The sequence below is a fragment of the Ostrea edulis genome, chromosome 9, assembly GCF_947568905.1.
Source record: "Ostrea edulis chromosome 9, xbOstEdul1.1, whole genome shotgun sequence".
Taxonomy (NCBI): Eukaryota; Metazoa; Mollusca; class Bivalvia; order Ostreida; family Ostreidae; genus Ostrea; species Ostrea edulis.
This window is the reverse complement of record NC_079172.1, coordinates 14943742-14969611: the sequence shown is the minus strand read 5'-3', so window position 1 is coordinate 14969611 and position 25870 is coordinate 14943742. Positions and strand designations below refer to the sequence as shown.

At 35.4% G+C, this 25870-nt stretch overlaps 2 protein-coding genes and 1 long non-coding RNA gene across 16 annotated transcripts in view; 2 read left to right on the top strand and 1 right to left on the bottom strand.

Annotated features, from left to right (window-relative positions):
- Window positions 1–25870, bottom strand: part of LOC125658411 (5-hydroxytryptamine receptor 1-like) — a 141670-nt gene that overhangs the window by 31638 nt on the left and 84162 nt on the right. For 7 of the 14 annotated variants that reach the window (XM_056148627.1, XM_048889658.2, XM_048889660.2 and 4 more), the window contains 2 exons: window positions 25297–25340; window positions 3319–3425 (listed from right to left, as the gene is read on the bottom strand). The gene's annotated coding sequence lies outside the window, so the exon portion shown is untranslated. Of the gene's footprint in view, window positions 1–3318; window positions 3426–5220; window positions 5787–9635; window positions 9724–21723; window positions 21858–25296; window positions 25341–25870 lie in introns of those variants that run through there. The other 7 variants (XM_056148628.1, XM_048889668.2, XM_056148626.1 and 4 more) reach the window with 4 other exon arrangements.
- On the top strand, window positions 5953–6607 carry LOC130050466 (sericin-1-like). Its single transcript, XM_056150645.1, has 2 exons — window positions 5953–6367; window positions 6411–6607. Exons 1-2 carry the CDS (start codon window positions 5953–5955, stop codon window positions 6605–6607), a joined length of 612 nt encoding a protein of 203 aa, XP_056006620.1.
- Window positions 8000–13029, top strand: LOC130050061 (uncharacterized). The gene is made up of 2 exons (XR_008798448.1): window positions 8000–8699; window positions 12293–13029. It is a non-coding gene; the product is annotated as an uncharacterized LOC130050061 (long non-coding RNA).

Here is a 25870-nt window from a genome sequence, read left to right as displayed (position 1 = left end):
ACATCGAAATGATACGCATGCGCGCGCAGTAGTTTCCAACATTTACGAGCATTTAATCTATAAATAATCTTTCCATCATCTTCTATCAAAAAGGTTCGATTATGAGTTTTATAGTATCGTATATATTTCTACATTGCAGAGGAATCATGAACAACATAAATCAATCATTATATTGAATTTAAAATACAAACTCGTGTCTTCTACAGTATAGATATGAAAACGGTTTCATGCCAGTAAATTGCCAGGAAATATATAATGACCTTCCTGCACTTGCAATGAATAATACGCAAATAATCACATGTAGAAATTGAAAATTTAAAACAATCAACTAGGAATTTTGTCAGTTTTCAAAATTGCATGTAAGTTACAATATCTTACTTCAAAAGTAAGGACGAAACTTAAAACGTGGGGGTTATGGATCAAAATTTGAATTAATGGCCAAGAAAATAACTCTTCACACCAAAGATTTAGACGTTTTTAAGAAATGGTGTGTTAGGAAAATATATCAATCAAATCAATAAATTTACAACAGTTGAATTAATTCCAAGTCTCACTACTTGTATTATAAATTACGAAATTGAAATACACGTCTAGACGAACAAAGAAGTAAATATTCATGCAGATTTATAGCATTCATTCCGCCAGAAAATATATTACTTCCTTTCCAAACCCATTTCAAAATTTAAATTGATACATTTCATTTTTTTTTTTTTTTTAGCTGGATAGGTGATGAAAACGAAAAGTGATCAATCTCAGATTCTTTAAAAGAATGTGAAATTAGAGTTGAACTAACACGGATCCCTGGACAGAGGCGGGATCAGGTGCCTTGGCGAAGTAAACATCCCCACCCCCACCCCCACTGACCGGTCACACCCGCCGTGAGCCCTATATCTTGATCAAGTAAAATCAAAAAATGAGTAATCGGAGTAATCCGTAGTCAATATCAGTATGAGAAGCTAGGACGGTCCGGTCTAACAAAAGATATGAAACATGTCAGGAAAAAACAACTAAACTAATGGCAGGTTACTGTATAATATATTTAGGCCAATAAGATGTGTATTGCATCATACCTAAATAGTTATAGCATCGTACACTGTTGCGCTCAAAATTTAAGGTGCTAACGTCCTTAAATACAAATGTTTTCTGGCATAGAATTCAGGGATTTTAAACCAATTCAGCTGCAATGAAATAGATCTTTATGCTATGGAGGGAAAATAACAGGCCATACAACTTTACCAAGTAAAATGTTAGAGATGTGTGACAAAGTCTACTGCTCTCTGTTTAACAACAAATGACATTCATAGTAGGATAACATCTTTAATGTAGGAGTGAAAAGGATGCTATATTTCTTTGATCCTTATCACTTGTACTTCCGGGCAAAGTTTTAAACTGCATTTATAAATCTACTTTGATGCACGACATCTTCTAAAGACCACGTTGGCGTGTTGAAGAAAGGCTTGAATCTGCACCGGTTCGACGGATATTAGATTCTGCATCGCCTTGTTTACAATCGTATTGTTAAGTGATAAATGTATCTATTTTCCTTGTCATTGGACAAAATTTCATTATGTTATCTGTGATTAATGGTGTCCCTATCGGTGGGGTAACCCTTGGACGATATCTTTTTTATTGTTTCCTTGAAATTCAAAACAAACATCAGCGGAAGCATTTTTAGTGTTTTTTACAATACAGTCCACTTTTTGCTCACTCGCGATCTGTAACATGTCAGGCTATAATAGACAGAGTTGCAAACTACCGCAATTTACAGACATAACAATTATGTAATGAAGATTTACTACAAATTGTTATGTCAATCAAACTATGTATCACATCTAATGATATTGGAAAAGTCGGTTACATAAGGCTGTATGTCAGATTCATGATTAATAATTATTTTACAATTAATGGATCTGATCAATTGCTTCACTTGGAAATCTGAAGACTACAAATGCGAGATGACAAGAGCTACACTATCATTTCAATTTACTTCTTTGCTTTACTAAAGATAAATGATCTTATAGCTGTAGTGGTTAGGACCATAAGTTACATTCTATAGTGGCTTTTGACATGAAAATCAGATTTTTCATTTACAATCCTTCTTGACAAAGGTTGCTTCTAAACAACATTCTCTGAAATTCAATTTCATAAAATTCTATCAATTTTATACCGGCATCTGTCAAAGTGACACCACTATAAAGTCTTCCTCCGTCTCCTCCAATTCATTGTTTTCAATGTGAATAAGTTTATTTATGATCGAATACATTCTTATATGTATAAACCGGAAATGAATTTTTAACTATGATTTAGTGGTCACAACCAACAAAATGCGAAGTTCTGTGAATTTTACTCTTAAACGAAATTTTTATATTTATGGATACCATAAATATAAAAATTTCGTTTAAGAGTAAAATTCAATATCTTCACAGTCGTTTATGTAATTATAATTTGTTTGAGAAGAAATGCATATGATTTCTTGCAAATGTATGAATTATTTTTAAAGGCAGCTTATTTGCATGTTGTAGCCCCCATGATTATATGATGTAGTAAGGAAATGTGTAAAGCATAACAATGGGTAAATAAGATTTTGGAAGTCATTGAATGAAATTGGTAGGTGAAGGGATGACGGGAAACGTGTTTATTGAATCGGGTTCGGAAATCATTAAAGCAGTGTAATTGTTTCCAGGTTATCGACATATTGCTGACCCTTTATTATATTGTAGAACTATTCTCTCAATTAGTTCAGTGATTAGTGTTCTATAATGATAAATTTCCCTTTATTTGGCACAATAGTATGCTGATGAGCACCTAAGGGTGATTATTACAGGTAATGGAGTCTCTCTAGCAAATATTATACAGGGTGGGCTTTTGTTCAACAGACGTACATACACTTTCATACTAAAAATATTTCCGTTTAAATGCAGGGTAATAGTTAATATTTCGTGTCAATAGTTTTGCTGATATCATCTTAACATAATTAGCCAGAGTGTAAATTAAAAAGAATGGGGGGCAAAAATAGAAAAAAGAAGATGCATATCTGTAGATGTGCATTTCATATACAAAATTTTGCAAAAATTCATATGCATGGGCGGCATAGGTTGTTCTTTCACTTAAACATTGTGCAAACAAAGGGGGACCTTGTTTAAACAATGGTGAAATGTACACTAAAAGTTTGAAAGATTTTTTTTTAAATTCTACCCCGCCCCCTTATATCGTATACAAATGAAAGAGCCATTTTCTAAGTAGACAGTTATTACATGTATGTTTATAGGATACGAAATATTATAATATAAAAAATCATCAAAAGAAATGATGCATTACCTTGTATCCGTAAGTCTGCGATGTCCCCAGTCAGTTCCAAAGTAATTCCGTAATAAATCTCAAGATTAAGGTAAAAGAAATGCATCGAAATCAATACGTGGGATATTCTACAAAAGAGAAAGAAAAAAATTAAAGCTATTTGTCCAGGATCGTCAGAGTCACGTTATATGGTTGATGGGTTCCGACTTTACTCTATTCATCCAGCCCTGCATGCGACACTTTACCAATGCTGATTGATCAATTGACAAAATATCAGATAACTAGTCCCCAATTCTTTTATATGAAAAACGCACATGCTGAGATGGTGAAAGGCATCCATTCTCATATTTTAAATTTAACTTGCTATTTCTCTCGAAACACTGTTGGAATGTCGCATTTACTTTTGCGTTTTGCCAATATGACTTTCATTTTAAGTATATTAGTTGTGTTGATATTCATATTTATAGTTTGTTAACCAACTAGAAACATAATTTTGCATTCGGTCATACACGTCAATGCGGGATCTTGATTTTCAGATTCATGCCCATTGAACGCTTTACAAAAAGCGTTAATGAATGTTAAAATGCCATTACGTTCTCATAATAGCAAATTAAAAATGAATGCATACCGCACAAGCTGAAACAAATAATACAACATATATTTTCCCCTGCATTACATGTATGCTATAGCTAGCAGTAGCATCATTCTTGTTCAAGTTATTGGTTCCCCCCCCCCCCCACATTTATTATTTCTTCTATCCCAAAATAACATGGGAAAACTCATCTCAATTTTAATTCCAGAAAAAAGTAATGATTTTAAAGCTATCATTATCCACTTCCAAGGCATGGTTTACATTGATTCAAAGGACATAATTCTTCATAAATTGATAGTTAATTCTACCAGGAATTGTTGCGGTCAATTGTGATGCATTGTTTCTATTACTACAAATCATGCAACAGTGTGTCTATCTAGATGGTTATTACGATAAAGATTGTAGGCTTTCATCATATTTAATTCTAATCTTTACTACACAAAATGTCAAAATAAAAAGGTGGAAAAATTTATAGTTTGAGGCTTTTTGATAAAGATGGAATGTAAAAACATACAGCTTGCTTGAAACTCTGAGATTTGATATCACTTTAGGTGTTTGAAGTCAACAGTCGGTTTTTATGAAAACTTCCACCTACTTTATAGCACAGGTTTTGCAACTGAAGATGCGAGATCAGACACAATTCTCTGACCGCTTGACTGCGTCAATTGGCTGGCTAGCCAACTATGATAATGTTATTGAACATACATTCTTTTCTATTACACTCAACTGATATATACACGTAAGTATACATTTCCTGAAACTAACATATTTAGAACCAACCAATTACCGGCTCATAACAAGCAAAATCTCAGTACCCCTTGCGTGTCGTAAGAGGCGACTATAAAATAGGGCGGTCTTTGGGATGAGACCGCAAAAACCGAGGTGTGACACGATAAAGATTCCCCCTGTTCAAAAGGTCGTACCCGCCGAACATGGGCCTGAATTTTGCGGCCCTTCACCGGAAATGGTGACATTTCCATATGAGGGGGAACAGTAGGCGTTGGCACGATGAAGAATCCATACTGCTATGGTCTTAACCCCCATACTTAACGTGCGACACTTCACTGAGACTGGTGACGTCTCAGCATGAGGACAAATTCTCAAATGGGACGTAAAATAACATAAACAAACAATTATTTTTAAGCATTACCGAAAATCAATAAAGATACTGAAAAATCGATAAAATGATGACGTTAATATACCAGCGCACTTTAGTTCGTTTATCATTTGTGTACGGTTCAGTGCTATTCAGGAAGATTTATAAATTCGTTTGAATGTCAAAATAAACTAAATACTGACGAATTCCCTTTTTTAAATTGAAAAACACATACCATGTTGATCCATTTTCCCGGTGCATAGCGTTAATTTAATTCACTGAATGTATGCGAAGGTTTAATTCTTCAAAAATGTAATGATCCCAAGATGCATCAAGATAATATATATATCTTCTTTAAAAATATGTTTTCAATCTTCATAATTGGGTAATAGTATTTCAGCATTGGACAACATACATTGTACTTGCTTTCAGCATGAACAAGTCTGCACAACAGTACCGTATACCCAGGGTTATCTTTTCCTTAATTAACTCCCCTGTGAACAAAACACATGCCACATTGCAATTAACAAATGTATTATACGGTGTTTCACAGTAAACGTTGATACAGATGTTCGCACTGAAAAGTTTTGATCGCTCCAACATAATTCAACATTTATACATGTATATAAATTTGTCAGTCGATATCATTTTCTGATGGGCCATTGCAAGGAATTCGATACGTAGGTCAAAAGATCAGCTAGTTCCCCTTAAGCACTAATGAGAAAAATACATTTTGTAGCAACGTGTTAATATGATCCAAAACAGACACCAAAAGGCGGCGGTACAAATATTTCGTTAATCCTTATTTCCTTCTATTCGTTACATTCCACATAGCTAGAGCAAAGTATACTTCATTAACTCATTGGAGCGTCGTCCTTTTCACTCCATACATCCATTTAAAGTAAATTTCATTCAAGGCACACATAGTGTAAGATTGTGTGTAGGGGTACATATATGTGAAAGAGAGATGTATCATTTAGCACTGAGAAAGGTTAGTGGGAGCGGTGCAGGTTCTAGTGGGAGCAGTGCAGGTTCTAGTGGGAGCAGTGCAGGTTCTAGTGGGAGCAGTGCAGGTTCTAGTGGGAGCAGTGCAGGTTCTAGTGGGAGCAGTGCAGCTTCTAGTGGAAGCGGTGCAGGTTCTAGTGGGAGCAGTGCAGCTTCTAGTGGGAGCGGTGCAGGTTCTAGTGGGAGCAGTGCAGGTTCTAGTGGGAGCAGTGCAGCTTCTAGTGGGAGCGGTGCAGGTTCTAGTGGGAGCAGTGCAGCTTCTAGTGGGAGCAGTGCAGGTTCTAGTGGGAGCAGTGCAGGTTCTAGTGGGAGCAGTGCAGCTTCTAGTGGGAGCGGTGCAGGTTCTAGTGGGAGCAGTGCAGGTTCTAGTGGGAGCGGTGCAGGTTCTAGTGGGAGCAGTGCAGCTTCTAGTGACTGCAGGTTCTAGTGGGAGTAGTGCAGCTTCTAGTGGGAGCGGTGCAGGTTCTAGTGGGAGCAGTGCAGGTTCTAGTGGGAGCAGTGCAGGTTCTAGTGGGAGCAATGCAGCTTCTAGTGGGAGCAGTGCAGGTTCTAGTGGGAGCAGTGCAGCTTCTAGTGGGAGCAGTGCAGGTTCTAGTGGGAGCAGTGCAAAGCAATAGACGAAAGGAAAACTAACACACTCTTTTGGGACAGAAATGTTTCAGTAAAGCAAGAAAAATGAAATGCGAGTTCTGGTCAATGCTGACCGATGAATGAAGAAGAAAACTGGGACCAGGGGGAAAATGCGCTAAGAGATTCTAGTTACAAAGAGAAAAAAGGGCTGACATTGAATCAACTTATTGTAGCCAATTTGACATTTATATACAGTGTATGACTTTGATAGTCAATAGTAACGTAGTGTTGACTATTCGTTATACTAAGTGTGGACACATTATACTAAGTGTAGACACATGTATGTTGAATTATGATCTTTATAGACGCAATATTGTTGATTCTCCATTATGTTCCTGTGGCAAGCTTGAAGACGCATATCACTTTTTCTTTATTTGTAAGAAATATTCAATTTCTAGATACAAATTAATGGATAGATTGCTAAGGTTAAATGATTTGGTTATTATTGATACACATCTACTACTTTGGGATGATAATGTCTTATCTACTGAATTGAATGATTGTATTTGCTCTTATGTTCAGACGTATATTCAGGAAACCAAAAGATTTAGCTGATGATCATATCATATTCCATTGTTTATCTATAGAACACTTACCATTTATGTATTCTCTGTATATTATTTTTAAAGACAATTGTGTGTTGTAACATGTATTAAATTATAAGGAGAAGAAATCATAAGTTGTACGAACTTGCTTCTGATCCTTTTGTATATATTGCATACAATAAAATATGTTCAAATCAAGTGTGAAGTCTCTATCTATTGTAGTTCTAAGAACTGACCAAAACAAATTATTCTGCGATCTCGGGGAGCGGGTGGGGGAGGTGGACATACATGGTTAACGATGGACGGGGATTCATTTCACATGGGGATGTTGGTAAAGTTTTCTAAAACTTATTAGATAATTGTCAGCAAAATCTAAAGAATGTCATCTCACCTACAGAGAAAGGTAGATATCGTCACAAGATAACTAAAAATAGAAACAAACACACCCCTCTGATGGACGTAACATGAATAAAGATGTAAACAGACAGATGAAATGTCTTAAGCGATGTCATACCGTGAGGACCTCAAAGCAGGCACAGTATATCTCATCTCAGTGAGTGACAGTAAACCAGCAATTGGCGGACTGCACCGACTGATGGAGTAAAAAACGAAAAGGACTTGTCACAAAAGACAAGGCAAGTAACCAACAAAGCTTAAGCGTGTCAGGAAATATTTTCTGCATGATGGTGCAAGCGAAGTTCTGCAATGTATCCGTAACAGCTATAGGTACTAACAGGCACACAGGACTTGTATCAGTAACAGCTATAGGTACTAACAAACACACAGGAAATGGTTGTATTGACCATGTATTCATTATTCATACTGTAACGTCCCTACGGCAGTAGTGTATACTGTACCAGGAAGTATAATTTTGATACTTATTACAATGCATGAGGCATAAACGATGTCGGCTAACAGATGATTTAATTATGCCGATGGTATAGGTGCAATGTCTAGCACTAGGCTTTCTTGTTCTTACATGTATGGCAAAGAATTATGTTAAAATATGCAGCGGGCAAAGAAAGGCAGTTTCGATCTCCTTTTGTCTGGCAGTGATATATATTCTATTGATTAGTGACCGAAATACCAAAGAGTCCGCCCCAGCTGATGATACACTGTACTTTGACGTGGTTGTCTAGATGATACTGTAACATGGATTAGACAGATAATTTGAGAGCCATTTTGAAGCATTTCTAATTAATGACCATCTTTGGTATAAAACACTTTCTGTTATAGACTTGGGAAAAATTTACCGATAGGTTATTATTACCCCCTTCTGTGACCACCACTTCTGAAACACCCCTACCCTTTACTGAATATTACTGGAACTACCTCTGTATATCACAATGTTTTAAAGGATGATGTAACAATATAAAATGCAAGTACATGTACATATTTGCTGCCAACAGCAGGATCTTGTCAGAGTAGTTGGACTGTAAATGGCATGCACAGATGGCGAGACCAAGAATCAGTAACATGGTGCTACATAAGATGAAGATCATCAATGACCCAGACTATAAATCTCTACAGTATAGTATGTGTTATTTTTATTTCTGTACTTGATTATCTTACTGCATAATATGAATTACAATTGGACATGGCACTCAAACCAAACTTTGATAAAACTACACATTCCTTCAAGCAGCATACAATTTCTAATCGTACTTTACATTTGTGTCATTAATTTCGAATTCACTTTATTACTTATCTACGAACAACCAAATTAGGATATCATCTAATATCTTTATGTGAAGCGGCGCTACGATTTCCCCATAGCATTACCATAATCCTGCTCGCGACTGTACCATTTGAAATTATACTTTGGACATAAAAAAAATCCTGTACTTTGTCCCGTAAATGATAGTGATTGAGGTCTATTTGTAGAGCAGCGGTAAGGCTGGTAAATTGGTTTATGATACATTCTGCATTTAGATACGACTAGTAATTGAGAGATAACGAGAATGAATGATACTAGTGCTATGTGTCTTTGTGCTTTTTACCAACCTTTGTTGTTTCCATATCTAGACTGTAAGTCACTCTCAATATCTGGTAAACAAATATTAACTATGTAAACGGTATACCTATAATATTGTATTGATTGTATATTGTTTAACGTCCCGCTCGAGAATTTTTCACTCATACGGAGACGTCACCATTGCCGGTAAAGGGCTGCAAAATTGAGGTCTCTGCTCGTCGCCTACAGGCCTTTGAGCAGGGAGGGATCTTTATCGTGCCACACCTGATGTGACACGGGGCCTCGGTTTTTGCAGTCTCTTCCGAAGGACCGCCCCATTTAGTCGCCTCTTACGACATGCAAGGGGTACAGAGGACCTATATATTCTAACGCCGTTAGAAGGCATGTATAGTCAAAATTAGGTTTCAGTATATTTATTTAAAATAAAATTAGCATGAAGTATCATAACCCTGCAATTATACTAATGATGAAATTATAAGCCATAAATTCACTTACATGTTTTGTATCATTTGCATTGCCAGTTGCCTTATCCAATATTAATTATCCGAAATTACGCAGTTAATAAACTGCATTTCCGCGTGCAGAAAAATCTCGCCAATTAAAATTAAAATAACGTCAACCGGTTTGGATTATACACGTGCTGTTTGTTTATATATAAAGCTGTGACCAACTTGGCATCACAAACCTGTTTTGTTAGATATTTTACAAGTATATACCACAGAGAAGCTTTGGGAAATTAGCTGCATTATACACAGTTAATGTCTCTCTTTTTACTCTCAGTAGTGAAACAGTGTAAATCCATTTAATGAATTTTATATATTAAATGTCATATAAATTTTGCGTCCATTTTTGTTATTCTTTTCCTGGAATTAAATAAATCACACAAAACTGCATTAATACTACGACAATTACTCAAATAGGGAAAATCTGATAAAGAGCAAAATCACCGTTATGTTGCTGGAAATAGAATAAATTACTATAAAAATATAACTAGAGAACGTTGAATATCCTTTATTTATTTTTGCCTTCAACCCAAAGACAAATGTAAACAAACAAGGCAAACACTCCTCATACATCTAGTAGTAACCAGCGTAGAATACAAGTACACCACAAAACACTCCTCATACATCTAGTAGTGACCAGCGTAGAATACAAGTACACCACAAAACACTCCTCATACATCTAGTAGTAACCAGCGTAGAATAAAAGTACACCACAAAACACTCCTCGTACTTCTAGTAGTAACCAGCGTAGAATAAAAGTACACCACAAAACACTCCTCATACTTCTAGTAGTAACCAGCGTAGAATAAAAGTACACCACAAAACACTCCTCATACTTCTAGTAGTAACCAGCGTAGAATACAAGTACACCACAAAACACTCCTCATCCTTCTAGTAGTAACCAGCGTAGAATAAAAGTACACCACAAAACACTCCTCATACATCTAGTAGTAACCAGCGTAGAAGACATCAAGTACACCACAAAACACTCCTCATACATCTAGTAGTAACCAGCGTAGAATAAAAGTACACCACGAATTCGAGGAGATTCTACTACATCCACATTTCACAAATATAATTTTCTTTTTTTAATTTTTGCAATATTTTGTTTTATATCAGGGGAGATCACCACGCATATTTATTAAGTACCGATGTATGAGATATGGAGATTTCCCCTTTTTACATTTCCATCTCAATAAATGACAATACAAACAACCGATGGTGTCTGTGATAATTTGTGTTAGGAGTAAATGAGTTTCGGGTCCTGTTAATCAGCACCCACTGAACTTGTATTACATAAATACATATTGTGTATTTCAGTTTAATTAAATAACCCATTATTTGTCAGTTTAAAACAATAAATACGAAAGAGGCAAGGTGTACAATATTTAACAATGAAGAATTAAATCAAAATTTAAAAATTTGTAGTGGTTCACTCCCCTTAGCTGTTGAAACTGGGAGTCACATGTACGTCTCGTCGCCAAGTATAATGTGCATTTTTTTTATTTGGATTAGATCAACGATGAGTGTCACTCTTGTTTATAATGTGAAATATATAATGATCTTAAATATAAACTTTTTGATTATATTTTGTCTTTTAATACACAGTTCACTGTTTATAGCGACCATGAAAATGCATACAGACTGGGTTCAAAGAAAGTTAGCCAATGTTTTATACATGCATGACATGTGCACGCGTTGGAAAAGGTTTATATAGACCAGTCAATATGATTTTATAAAGAAGTAATTTCATATCTTATATGTGTATTTTTAAGGTAGGATGTTATAAACAATACTGAGGTTTTCGTTTAAGTATATGCCTTTTTACCGTGATGAGCATTTAGCACGTGACACATTAATAGATAGATTACGTACTCGCTTTACCATTAGTCAGTGTAATTATCAACTCTTAATATCACGAGAATCACCTATAAATCTTAATTCTGAATATAGCAATGAATATGGGAAAAAATATGCTGTAAATTCATGACCAAATAAGAAGCAAGTCTGTCTTTTTTACATGGTATTACAACTTGGTAATTCTCCATTCTTGTTATGAATCGATCGCACAAACTAATCCTCATTTACTGCCTTAATGTCACATTTTTTCCTAATATGCAGCAATGCTACGTGTAAGTGTTGTAGTTCCACTCAATATAAATGTGACGAAAGATTTATCTTCGGCTCAAATAATGATACACGAGAATGAAAATTAAGATGGAAATCACACATGGTTGACTGCCAGAAAATCATATCAACTTGTAGTCTTTATTATATTACTTCGTTTTTCGAGCAAATTACGAATCACCAGCGGTCGTCGTTGGAAGAGGTTCTGTATTGATGTTATCAAAACAGAAAATTTCTTTCCATTCATGATATATAATTAGATAAAATCCCTAAGAATTAAAGATGGGTAACAGATTGATGGAATTATATTGATGGAAGTTTAATATTGGTATCGTAGGTTGCATTCAAACTATACTGGGTATCAAGGATGCTTAACATGTTCAACTTTCACAATATTTCAACACGTGTTTGGTAAGTGGTTGCCTTGTTGAATGCACAGGTTTTCTGGGTGTAAATGGCCATGATCCCAGATCAAAACAAATTCTTTGTGCTTACTGCTTAAAGTATACTGCAACATTTCAGATTGTGTTAGACACAGCCTGTTCATCCAGGTTGCAGCAAACAGTACAAGACAACACAAAGTCTGATGAAGACTCCCCTGGCAGATCGAGATGTGATAAGGCGAAAAAAGTCATCGAATAATCTCACAAGCAATCGGAGTTGAGATGTTCCAGCTGGATTCCTTAATACCGATGTTAAAGATCAGTGAACACAGGCAGGGTCTATCAAACACTCCTGTTCATCCTCCCTATTTGGATGATGTAACATCGTGAATGTTCCTCTCTTTGTATGGGTAATTCAATGCATGCTGGCATAATGTCGGGCCGCTGGAGCAAACTGAATGCTACGTACGGTTCGTGTTTACTTGCTGTGCAGTAGAACACGCTCTGGTTGTATCGTGTTCATGTGGTGGTGGAAGCCTCGTTCCGGTGCCTACTCAAGAACGTAGTTCGGAACCGTCGTCGTTAAGGGTTTGAATTGCAGTCGCTCTGAGGCAGTGTGTGGTGTAATTTTGAGAACAACTGAATTTCTGCAAATGTCAGAGATAAATTTCGAAAACTGGTACGCTTTGACTGGCTTTGCTGTGAACCACACGTTTTCTGACTGGGGACGCCAGAACAGCTTTCGAGAAGAGACTAAATAGCGATGTGGCATTAAGTATTGTGAATTTTAAAAAAATATTTTGTATAATGAATTGTTTATTTATCATTTGTTTTTTATATTTATATATTTTTATTGAATAAATTAATTTCGATCGATAGCATTGTTAAGGATTCTCAATCTATAAATAGGTTTGTAAATACATCATTCAGGGGAATCCCCATCATTCCAATAGAAAGTTGTTTCGGCTATTTTTTTTTTTTTTTTTTGATACGATATACCACCATTTATTCAACAAATGAAAATGCGTGGTACATTTAGAATTAAATCATTTGGTAATGATTATGCCGATTCTGCATTACGCGATACGGGTGACGTCACAACAGCCGATATCAATCGCTGGTCCGAAATCTCGTATCATACATCTGACCGGTGTGCAAAAATGCTTATCAATCCGGAAATTATGTATTCGCTCGTAACAATCAATGTATCAAAGTTTTCACAATGGTACATTTGTATTAATGCATGAGGGTTTCTACTGTAGTAAATCATTGTATCAAAGTGTTTTTCTACCATAGTTAATCAATGAATCAAATTTAAAAGTGTTTACTGTTGTTATTCAATTTATCAAAGTTTTAACATTAAAATAAATCAATGTGTCAAAGTTTTCTCCATAGTAAATTAATGCATCAAGGTTTTTACCTTAGGCAATGCATCAAATACTCCTTGATCTACCTTAAAAATGCAATAAATTAACCCGCATGTGATAAAAAGAATATCATTCTCTAAAATCAGCCCTCAGACCTAAAATCAGATTTTTAAGAATCTGTATGTATTCAATATTTATCAAAAGTGATAAAAAGAATATTACATGCTAAAATCCATAGCATATGTCATATCTGCCCTCGGGACCCATATCGAATGCATGGGTTGATATTATATTTTTGACTTAGTTTAGTTAGTAACTAGATCTATACATAAAACTTGCAAATTTGCTATGGTGTTCAAAAGTTGAAATATATTCCCCCCTCCCCAATATAAATTTTCTTCACTGTACTGAATTGAGAAATCATGGGAATAAATTACATTCCATACCGTAAATTGTATTCATTTTTCTTATAGAAACATAAATTTAGCTTTCATCTCAGCACTATTTTAAAGGATGTTTATAGCAAGTGTCGTTAAGCACGCAATATTCTCTATAATTATACCCACTTAGTGGGTTCATAACTTGATATGTTGATATATCCATTCCATGGGTTCATATATCTACTACACTGGGTTGATATGTTAGTATGTCCATTTCATTCAGTTGATGTTTGTATATCCATTCAGTGGGTTGATACATGTATGCTGATATATCCACCCAGTGGGTTGATACAGTGTTTGTATATCCACTCAATGGGTTGATACAGTGTTTTTATATCCACTCAGTGGGTTGATACAGTGTTTGTATATCCACTCAGTGGGTTGATACAGTGTTTGTATATCCACTCAGTGGGTTGATACAGTGTTTGTATATCCACTCAGTGGGTTGATACAGTGTTTGTACATGTATATCCACTCAGTGGGTTGATACAGTGTTTGTATATCTACTCAGTGGGTTGATACAGTGTTTGTATATCCACTCAGTGGGTTGATACAGTGTTTGTATATCCACTCAGTGGGTTGATACAGTGTACATGTATATCCACTCAGTGGGTTGATACAGTGTTTGTATATCCACTCAGTGGGTTGATACAGTGTTTGTACATGTATATCCACTCAGTGGGTTGATACAGTGTTTGTATATCCACTCAGTGGGTTGATATAATGTTTGTATATCCACTCAGTGGTATCCACTCAGTGGGTTGATACAGTGTTTGTATAATCACTCCGTGGGTTGATATAATGTATGTATATCCACTCAGTGGGTTGATATAATGTTTGTATATCCACTCAGTGGTATCCACTCAGTGGGTTGATACAGTGTTTGCACATGTATATCCACTCAGTGGGTTGATACAGTGTTTGTATATCCACTCAATGGGTTGATACAGTGTTTGTATATTCACTCCGTGGGTTGATATAATGTCTGTATATCCACTCAGTGGGTTGATACAGTGTTTGTATATCCACTCAGTGGGTTGATACAGTGTTTGTACATGTATATCCACTCAGTGGGTTGATACAGTGTTTGTATATCCACTCAGTGGGTTGATACAGTGTTTGTATATCCACTCAGTGGATTGATATGTTGATAAATCCATTCATTGGATTGTTATATTTCTATATCCACCCACTGGGTTACACTGTTTCGTGAGCTTCATTTGATACTTTTTCTACTCAAGCTGAAGTTCATAAATAAAAGCATTGATATCTGTCGAAATGATATTAAATACAGTTTACGATGATGTACCGCAACTATTTATAACGAAAGAAGCAATTCCTTCGTCTTGGGGTTGCCTACTGCAATCAAAAAAAGGTTTGCTACTTAAAGCGGTCCCGAAGGAGCACTTAGACTGTCGCAAATTTAAAAGATAACGAAAACATAAATGCATGTAACGGTCCATTTTGACAAGTAATAGGACCATGTGGATACATATAATACAATATACGTTGTATCAACAATTTACGAAGTTGGGTTTGTAGTAACTTCGTCGTTTTCGTTTGCTATACTATGACGAGATACATGTATGTTATAGATATAATACAATGTATGTTATAGATATAAAACAATGTATGTTATAGATATAAAACAATGTATGTTATAGATATAAAACAATGTATGTTATAGATATAAAACAATGTATGTTATAGATATAATACAATGTATGTTATAGATATAAAACAATGTATGTTATAGATATAAAACAATGTATGTTATAGATATAAAACAAAAGGTACTGTGAGCAATGCTCACTAAGAATACCCCCCGCTTACCCCAATCTCCCAAAGGGTGTTGGTAATAGGTATAAACTACCCCTTTTCTGAGAGTAAAAAACAAATGGCATGACAAACCGAACCATATTGCTACTTCGATGTCCAGTGTGTGTGACCTTTGACCTTTTGACCCCAAAATCGATAGGGAACATCTTCATCCCATGGGTAGTCCATATGTATGATATGGTGACTGTAGGTGGAAAGGATAACGCTTTAGAGCCCGGAAACCATATTGCTACTTCGATGTCCAGTGCGCGTGACCTTTGACCTTTTGACCCCAAAATCGATAGGGAACATCTTCATCCCATGGGTAGTCCATATGTATGATATGGTGACTGTAGGTGGAAAGGATAACGCTTTAGAGCCCGGAAACCATATTGCTACTTCGATGTCCAGTGCGCGTGACCTTTGACCTTTTGACCCCAAAATCGATAGGGAACATCTTCATCCCATGGGTAGTCCATATGTATGATATGGTGACTGTAGGTGGAAAGGATAACGCTTTAGAGCCCGGAAACCATATTGCTACTTCAATGTCCAGTGTGCTTGACCTTTGACCTTTTGACCCCAAAATCGATAGGGAACATCTTCATCCCATGGGTAGTCCATATATATGATATGGTGACGGTAGGTGGAAAGGATAACGCTTTAGAGCCCGGAAACCATTGCGTCTACAGACGGACGGACGGACAGACAGACGGACAACCCGATTCCAGTATACCCCACACAACTTGTTGCGGGGGGTATAACAATGTATGTTATAGATATAAAACAATGTGTCACATGTTTTCCGTCAGACCTAAAAAATTAAAACTTCTCAGAAAAACGATCTGTATCATTTAAATGTATTGTTAACTTCCAAACTTCTCAGAAAACAAACTCTGTATCATTTAAAGGTATTGTTGACTTCCAAAGTTCTCAGAAAACAAACTCTGTATCATTTAAATGTATTGTTAACTTCCAAAGTTCTCAGAAAACAAAATCTGTATCATTTAAATGTATTGTTAACTTCCAAAGTTCTCAGAAAACAAACTCTGTATCATTTAAATGTATTGTTAACTTCCAAAGTTCTCAGAAACAATAGTACACTCATTCACTTTATGTGCGGACTTCACTGTCGTGATAATCTTGTAGATGAAACAGAAAAAAATATGTTCCTCATATCATTTAGATCTAGAGCAAAACTGTTTCAGCAGAGATAAAATATACAGATCCCGCATACAAGTTCAATACCACCACTTACATTATCGAATAATCATATGCAAGATCCATGACTGTACGCACCAGACCCGTAGTATGCCCACAGGGTGACCAATAATGGGGACAGCTAGCTTTTAATTGTATTACTTCGACCACTAGCTGGATTGACAATTATTTGTGTTTTAATATGGACTTTTTGTGCTCTTAATTCTTGCCAGCAGCCAAAGAGCATGTCTATTGGAGATTGACGTGTGATTTATCCGAATGCCATACACGGTTTGCACGCTTTCGCTCTGTTGTATATATGTGACGGGTTGTGTATGGTTGGGAAGCAAATATTGTATGGCATCTATTGAGCACTGAAATGAATAGCTTTTATGCAGACGCTTTTATTGGAAACTATCTCACTGATAAATTGTTTTCGAATGATGCTTCTGAATTGAAAGATGTTTTAGAAGTTTCATACATTGAAGCCAAACAATTGCCTGCCTAAAATAAACCACACAGCCACTTCCGTATGATCTTTTTCTTCTTTTGGAGCTGCGTATCATTTCCCCAGCCATATTTTGTACGCTATGTCCAGTTTTGTTCCCGAGATGTTTTTCGCAGTTGCTATAACTGAATCTAAATATGTAGATATATATAAAGGCCTACAGTCAATTCTACAGCGGCCGTCTTTAGTGTGATTTTAACTAGCTATCAGTTCTGATGCCTATAGTTGTTTGCTTGGAGTTTAACATCCCTTGGGGAAAATGTCAATCATAAAGTCACCAGCTTTAAGTTTCAGTATTTCCGTGAGCCATATGGTGAAGTGAAGTGCCACAAAATTTTGACCTACACTAGATATCCTATGCTATCTAGTAAATAGGGATCTTTACCATGAGGAGAATGAACTTGGTCTGTTACAGCATTAAATCGAACCTGCTATTCTCGTTCACGAAGCGAGCGATCTACCAACTGATGTACGGTGGCGGTTTTACAAGATAGATGAATTCAATACTCGTTGTTAAATCCTTGTATATGTAAAAATTAAAACCTTACGCCCGTAAATTAGCATATTATTGTTTTTGATGTTGTGTATATAATCGATTAACTGTGATACAAGATATTCGAATTCTTGATTTCAGTCAGCAATTGATTTTAGACACGATTAATGAGGAAAGGTATAGCCTTGAAATAACATAGACTATGGGTCTAAGATCATGCCTTTGCATCCCCCATCAAATAACACTCGGAGTCTAATCAGCACTCGGTTTGCTAAGCGGTTAATTTGCTTGGATATTCAACACAATATTTTTTCTAAAGATCTCTAATATATTTTTTTTCTTCAGAGTACATGTAAAAGCAAATCCTTTCATTGTTTACCTATCTCACTAGAACCTGACTTTTGTTGTGAATAGCAATTATCCGATACGAAACTGATGACCAATTAAGTCCGGAAACTTTCAAGTCACCTCCATTGACATTATCATTGGGTGTGCATTGATAATTTAGTAGAAGATAAATATTTACCACTTGGTGTATATTTCCCCCACAACTGGTTAAGGACATGCGTAATACAAATTGATATTGAGGGGAGCGACATAATAAAATTATGAACTTCTCCCACTGAATAAAGGAATGTGACGAAACCAGGGGGTCAGTTTCATTGTAGGTTTCAGCAAGTAATAAACATTTCCGCGAACTAATATCATGGGGAGGAAATGAAATCGATTCCTTCCATTCAGATGCCAATCAGGGGAGACTTACAGATTAGCCAAGAGACGTGGACCTTGATGCTGAAAAGAAATCTACGGAGACTTCTGCCCAGGACCTGGGATAATGGACTTTTTCTGTACAAATACGGGTACCAAGCGAATTGATGTATATAAAGAGCGATCCAAACAGTTCAACATATCTTAATAACTCAATTTATTGATTCCTGATGTACGTTCGCGAGTTTCAGGTTTTTTGTTATATTATATTGACTTGAAAGGATAAAAAAATATGGAAAGACGTTTACAAAAACAGAAATATCTATATACTTCCATTGGGAATAAATGAATGGTATCAATATCTTCTTTTTTTATTACCGAAGTATGTGTTTTGCAAAAAAAAAAATATGATTAAAAAAATCTCTGGTTGACAGGGCATTTACAAAGACTTTCATCAGCCTACATACAGATAATCCCAGTGAAAGCGTGTCCCTGCCTAATTATTGGAGAAAGAATCAATGTTTCATCCTGTCTAAAGCGCAAGCTGTGAAGGACAACGAATTTTACTTCTGATAAAAAATGCAGCAAAAAATCAAATAAATTAGCATGAATTTCAAAGGTTTTTTTCTCGCACTTGCATTGTTTTTCTATATCTCATATCAAGACATTGGGTTCTGGGCACGGTCAACTACTGCATCAAAAATACGTTATACCATTTCAATTTCAACTGAAGGAAATAGACAAGCTTCTATATAGAGAATAATACACTCTTAGTTTTATCTGTAAATCTCGGTAATTTTATTTCTGATAATGGTGGTGGGCTGATACTGGGTGTAATATGGAAAAGGGTATGTACCACCATATATATAACATACTTAGTAATAAAATACAGAAGACATTTTTATTGAATCTAAAGAAAAAAATAACTTCCATCAAACACCAAAACTTTGATATAAAGGTCACAGAAATACAGTAACAATTTAACATTATATAACGACAATGGATTTAACATTCTTACATGTACATTTATCAAAGTTATTGTTTTGCATTGATCACAAATAAAATTCAACAATAATATATGCAATTAACATTGTAGTCTTTGACAAATAAATGAATTTGGGTATCGGTGCATTCTTTGCGGGGTTGATACAGGCCCTGCAAAATCTGTATCAGCCCTTGACTGATAATGCTGTTACAAAACTAGTTTTATTGCATATGCAAAAAAAATGTATTTATTACTAAGTATGTACTAAATGTATTTGAATATTAGATATTAAATATCTTGAACAATTCTTGTGAATGAACTGCTCCAGTCGTTTGTTTGCCGGTATTCCTATGATTTTTGCCTTATTTAGTAAATATATAACCATGTTTTTATCAAACACTTTCAAGATATTGGCTTGAATTTACATATTCATTAATTCCATCCATAGAAAAGCACCACCGGGTTCTCTTGCGTCCAGTAATGTGTTTCTATGAAATATAGCATCTTATCTGGGATAAAAGCATCATATATATGGATAAGAAAATCTAGACTAAATTACAAAAATGCATAACTCTTTAAGGTTTTTTGTCTCCAACTCAACTTTAAGGGATTACCCACAATCTGCATGGTAATATGGAAAATCTGGCAGATAATTACCTACGAGTCTCTACTTGTTTTGTTGCGCGACACACATTACAACCGAACAGACTCGGAACCAGAATTGGAACAATTGTATTCGCCTGACTGAAACATTAAGCAAATATTACTTCACTGGTTCTTGCTTAATATCCATTATGTAAACAGCATATCTAGGTTATCTACCGTGTATTAGCCTTTTATCATGCGACAATTCCTCGAAAATTAAAATGAAACAGCGGGTTGTGATGGCGTAAAACCCCTTTAGAACTTGGCATTGTTAACCTTCCAATATATTAGGAAAGACAAAATGAATGAATTATACATAGTGTATATTGCATTTTCTCTTCTGTCAGTTCAAATTGCCTCTCAACACAGGCGTTGAGTCTGAACAGCCATCAGAACGCGGTTAGATATTGTCGACAAGTTCAATATTCCAAAGGCATGCAAAGTGGAGTGAAATGAACAGCAGATGACACGTAGAAAGCGAAAAAAGATGACTTTATTTATCAACAGTGAAATCAGGACAGCAGGGATGTATAATAACGTGTCATCAGCACGTAATGAGGTTCAGGCGGAGGGGCTGAAGAAATCCCTCGGCCCTAAAGTGTTTTCGTTGCTGAACATATATCAAACGGCCCAACTTTCTTAGATGATTATCGACAAGACTTCAGAACATTCCTATATTGCCATGAATTCAGACAGTCCAAGAGCAAATTTTGAGGGAGATCAATGCAATATGCTTAGTATCGAAAGGTTGTGTTCAACTCCAGATTGACATCACCCTATCCCTCGCGCTGGAGTTCCTTCTGAATGGTGAAACTGAAGCAGTGTTTGCTTATAACGGCGTTTCTGTAAACAGTAGTGGAAAAACAAACTCACAATAACAGAAAAAGAAAGTTGTTGGCTGATGCAATGCAGCAAAGATTGAGCGTTTATAAGGCTACATTTGTAGAGCGCTTATAATAATGTAAATATAGGTGTGCATGTAATCCACGGGCTAAGCCCGTTTTGGGCTCGAACCCTTTTATGGTATCACAGAGTTCGGACCCAAAAGGGGATTAGCCACTGTTCTTGTAATTAAATGTACATTTAGCAGTTGCAATGCATGTAATGGTGCTTGTTTTCATTTAGGCGCTACGACTTTTCGATCATAATGACTGTGTACATGTAAAGTTTATGATTGATATCAGTAAAAGTTAAAATTGTAAACCATTCTTACACCCGTTGATAACACGTAGAACCAGTGGGACCGTCGTCTGAATCACGATCTAGGGCTCCGATTTGAAAAGCTTAAATACGTTTGCAAAAATTGTTGGAACCAAGTGAGCTCCCTTCCGGAATCCAGAAAGACATGAATGATATACTAGCACAGGGGCACGGTATTTGTTATTAATATCTTTAGAAGTGCTTACCTCATTTCCTTTATAAAATGTACTGGTTGAGCAGCGCTTTCTATTTACGTAATGCATGTAATCCAAATAGACCCAGAAAAGGAAGAAAAACAACTCGAGAGTTGGCGCATTGATAAAATTAGAACACGTAGTATTAATACGTCGCTTTACCCAGCACAGATGATTTCTAGTATTTTAGGAATGTTATGTTATTATTTAAGGAGTGAGAGTGATAATTTATGAAGAGCAACATATATTCGGAGATATTTTCAATTATCACTTATCGTTGCGGAAATTTAAAATCTATTTATAGTTGTTAAATAGGAAATAATATAGTTAAACCTCTATATTTGTAAATATAACGTTTCAATGAAGTAATAATCATTATTTCCGTTAAATGGAAACAAGAGAGACTTGACCTACAATGTGTCTAATATTAATCTTACGGACGAACCTATCATAGTTAGATTTTTTAAAAGTCCAATTCCAGCACATAAATTGTGGTAAACGCATGCTCTTAAGGCAATCATCTGGTATCACGCATCAAACAGCTAAATAAAAGGTTACACGCTGACTCAGACTTGTGTGAAAATCAAATGGTGTGATAATGTAACTTTAGGATATTTACTTACACACAAGAAAGAACTCCATTTATAAGATTTTCAATAAAGAAACTTAAAATTGTTGCGAGGATGACATAGATTCAGAAAAATATATGTACTAATTTGCTGTTGTTATTGAAAGTACGGTGAAACACAAATTTCATTTGCTGAAAATATATATTATATATTGCAAACTAACGTGTGAATTTCATGCATATGAATGCTAGATATGCATGAACCGAATGTAAAATTAAATTTCCGCAAATTTCTTAGGTAGTCCATTTCTGATGTACGAATGGGTCCACTCCAGATATTTGTGTACAGACGGCATGTATATATAAAGGCCTTTACGCCAATATTTCACTAATAAGTACTAGAAATGTTGGCCCATGCATGTCATTCGTGGCTGTAGCAGTGAGGGTTCTTTATCGTACCATAACACGGTACCTCCATTTTTGGGTCATATCTGGAAGATCCGTTACTTTCACTGGTAATACAGGATACTTGGCGAGGAAGCAGTCACTATCAATACTATTAAACAATGGAGGTGTGATACAGCGCCAAGTTCGAGAATCGAACCCGGCTCCTCCCAGTTGTGACACCCCCTAACCACTAGATTACCATGATAGATCCATGTACATATACCCACGCCGTCTTTACAAAGAGTCATATATAAGTAATAGTTATTTAACATATATATGACCCAAAAAAATCCACAAGCAAGGGTACTAAATATTTCATAAACAGAATTTTGGAAAACAAATGCTGTTCGGAAACATGTACAATGAATCATTTCAAACCATCTATATAATGTGATATATAAATCGATTTGGGGAGTGTTGTACAATGTATCATTTCCATCGCACAACAGGTCCATCCCATACATGTAGTTTTAGCAAAAACATGCTTTATACTGTAAACTCTATCAATATTTGTGAAATTAAACTTCCCTTTTCACAAAATTGAAATGAAATGTTAATCACACGTGGTTCCACTGAATATTGAGTTTGATAACTTTATCATAACCCTTAGAAAATATAAATATACCACTCGATTATATAGCTTACGTCATACAATCCATGGAGTTGTCGGCCTTACTGCTGTACCTTTTTTGCAGACCGATCAATAAATATATACATTTATACTAGTATATGATATAATACTTTCCCAGTTAAAACTGCCCCGTTTTATACTCGTGATTTGTCTTTTTTCCAATTGGAAAGGATGTACAGTTTACTTCCTATGTACATACATCGACATCTTGATACGGTTTTTTGTTTTGTATTAAACGTGTCTGCAAACAAGGATGGAATAGATACTGTTCTTAATTTCATTTCGTCTTTCATGTCGAGCACGTATTTTATCACACACATATCTACTATAGTGTCATCATTCCCTGACTGCAGTACATGTCACAGAAGACAAGGGAACCCGTGGAAGTGTGTTAAAAGCCGGGTACAACTTCGAAAGAACATCATTTTCTATTTTTACCCCGTTTTACTTCCACACACTCCGGTGATATATAATTATTTTAAGCTTCGCTGATCTAAGTTCATTTCTAAATAGAAATAACCTCATCTTATCATGATGACGTAACGAACATTGTATTATGTAAAATAAGAACTTGAAAAACTTGGTTTGAGGGCTACCATTGGCTGATATTCAGGTTAGAAGCTGACGTGCTAGCCTCTGTTGTCCGTAGACATATCTTAAGATAAAAGGCATGTCAGCTCATCTGATGAAGCGAGCGCACGATAATCATCTTAGAATGTTGTCTTGTCGCTTTGATATCTTCGGTAGTATTGGTTTAATCGGTTGGAAACCTTTCTAGTGCTTGTTTAATGTTACTGAGAGAGAGAGAGAGAGAGAGAGAGAGAGAGGGAGGACAACTGACTAATCTCACTCGTATTAAATTCATACGTATCATACTGCAATTACTTCAATACGAATAAAAATGTAGTATAGAATATATACATGTACTTTTCTAACGTAAAACAAAAAACAATGTTTACTCAGGCTCACATAGTTACACATCTTAATGAAAGAAAACTTTAATAGCTGATGACCTGATTTCATTATAAACTAAGGGCAGTTTTAAATAGTACTATAGAATATATTGTTTAAAGTTTGTCTATCAAAATTTATTTGCTATTTCAATGTGTTTTTATGCAATAGTAAATAGTTTTCACCTTTCCTCCCATGAGTTACTGGTTTATAAAACTTTATACTCTTTTTAGGTTTAATAATGGTGTGTTATAGTAATCTCATATTGCGAGAACAGGGGGATAAAAATATCATGGATTACTATGGTTGTCCTAAAAGAATTTCTCATTAATGTAAAGAGGGATCTTACTGGAGACAAAAAGACCAAGCTTTGATAAAATATTCTATATTGCAAATAATGCCTTGAGTGCGAGTATAAATACTAAATTATGGATAGAAATGTTGCATAATGTGTCTCTTCAGATCTCACACAAGACAGTTCGACAGAACTATTGCATTTTATGCACATTTCACTCCTATTAGGTCGCCAAATTACTGCAATGTGAAATTGCATTATATTCCATTTGTTGAAATACACTAATTGTCGTAAATCAATTCTAAACATGAATTAAGAATGATATAATCTTATCAAAAATGTATTTTTTTAAAAATCTGTAATCTAGAATAGATCAAATCTGTTAAGCTTCAACTATCTAACAAAATTAAGGCTAATGCATTTATATTAAAAAATCGAGAATATTTAAAAACCATTGCATTTTATTGAAATCATTGATATATTAAATTTATTTTAATGCTTTCTGATTGAAAGGCTTTGAATTAACTTTTCTGTTCCATAATTTTATCTATTCATTCAAATTTAGACACTGAAAATTACATATTTAACAATTGTATGCAAAGGGAGTACTCGTAAACATGCTTTGAAAAAAAAAAAAGACAGTAAAGTGTTACAAGGCTTGTTAATTTTGTATGAAAAATGAAAACTACTCACCGGTCCACGAAGTAGTTTTAATCCTTTAGTAGCTCAAATTGCAACTGTAAAAAAAGGATAATATCAATTACTTTGCCACACAAGCACAAAATGCATTGAATACTCTCTCAAATCACACACAAATCAAGCCTTTGTTTCGCAAAAAATAAAAGGAAAATTTCACGGAAAACTAAGAGCCAGGGGGCAGAACTGAACAGGATACATATAAAATCAAACTAAAACCCACTTCTTCTGAAGAGCTGTGATTTCGTTAATATTCAAAACCGGTGATGCTATAGTGTTTGGTTAGAATCGATAGCGAAAAGAAATTGATCATCGGGGCAAATGACATTGAATGAAACTTACACTCCAGCATGAACCAACCATCCAGACAATGCAAAGAAAACGTATTCGTTTGCTTTTTTGGATTTTATATATAAAAAATAAAGGGTGTATATAATAAAATTTCATTGTAATTATCCACGGCGGATGGGAGCCTACAACTATCGCTTCATGGCGTCAATTAGATCCGTCATTTTATAAATCGCATGGAAGTAGCTTCACATGAAGAAGACTATTTCCTCTGCTGGCAGTG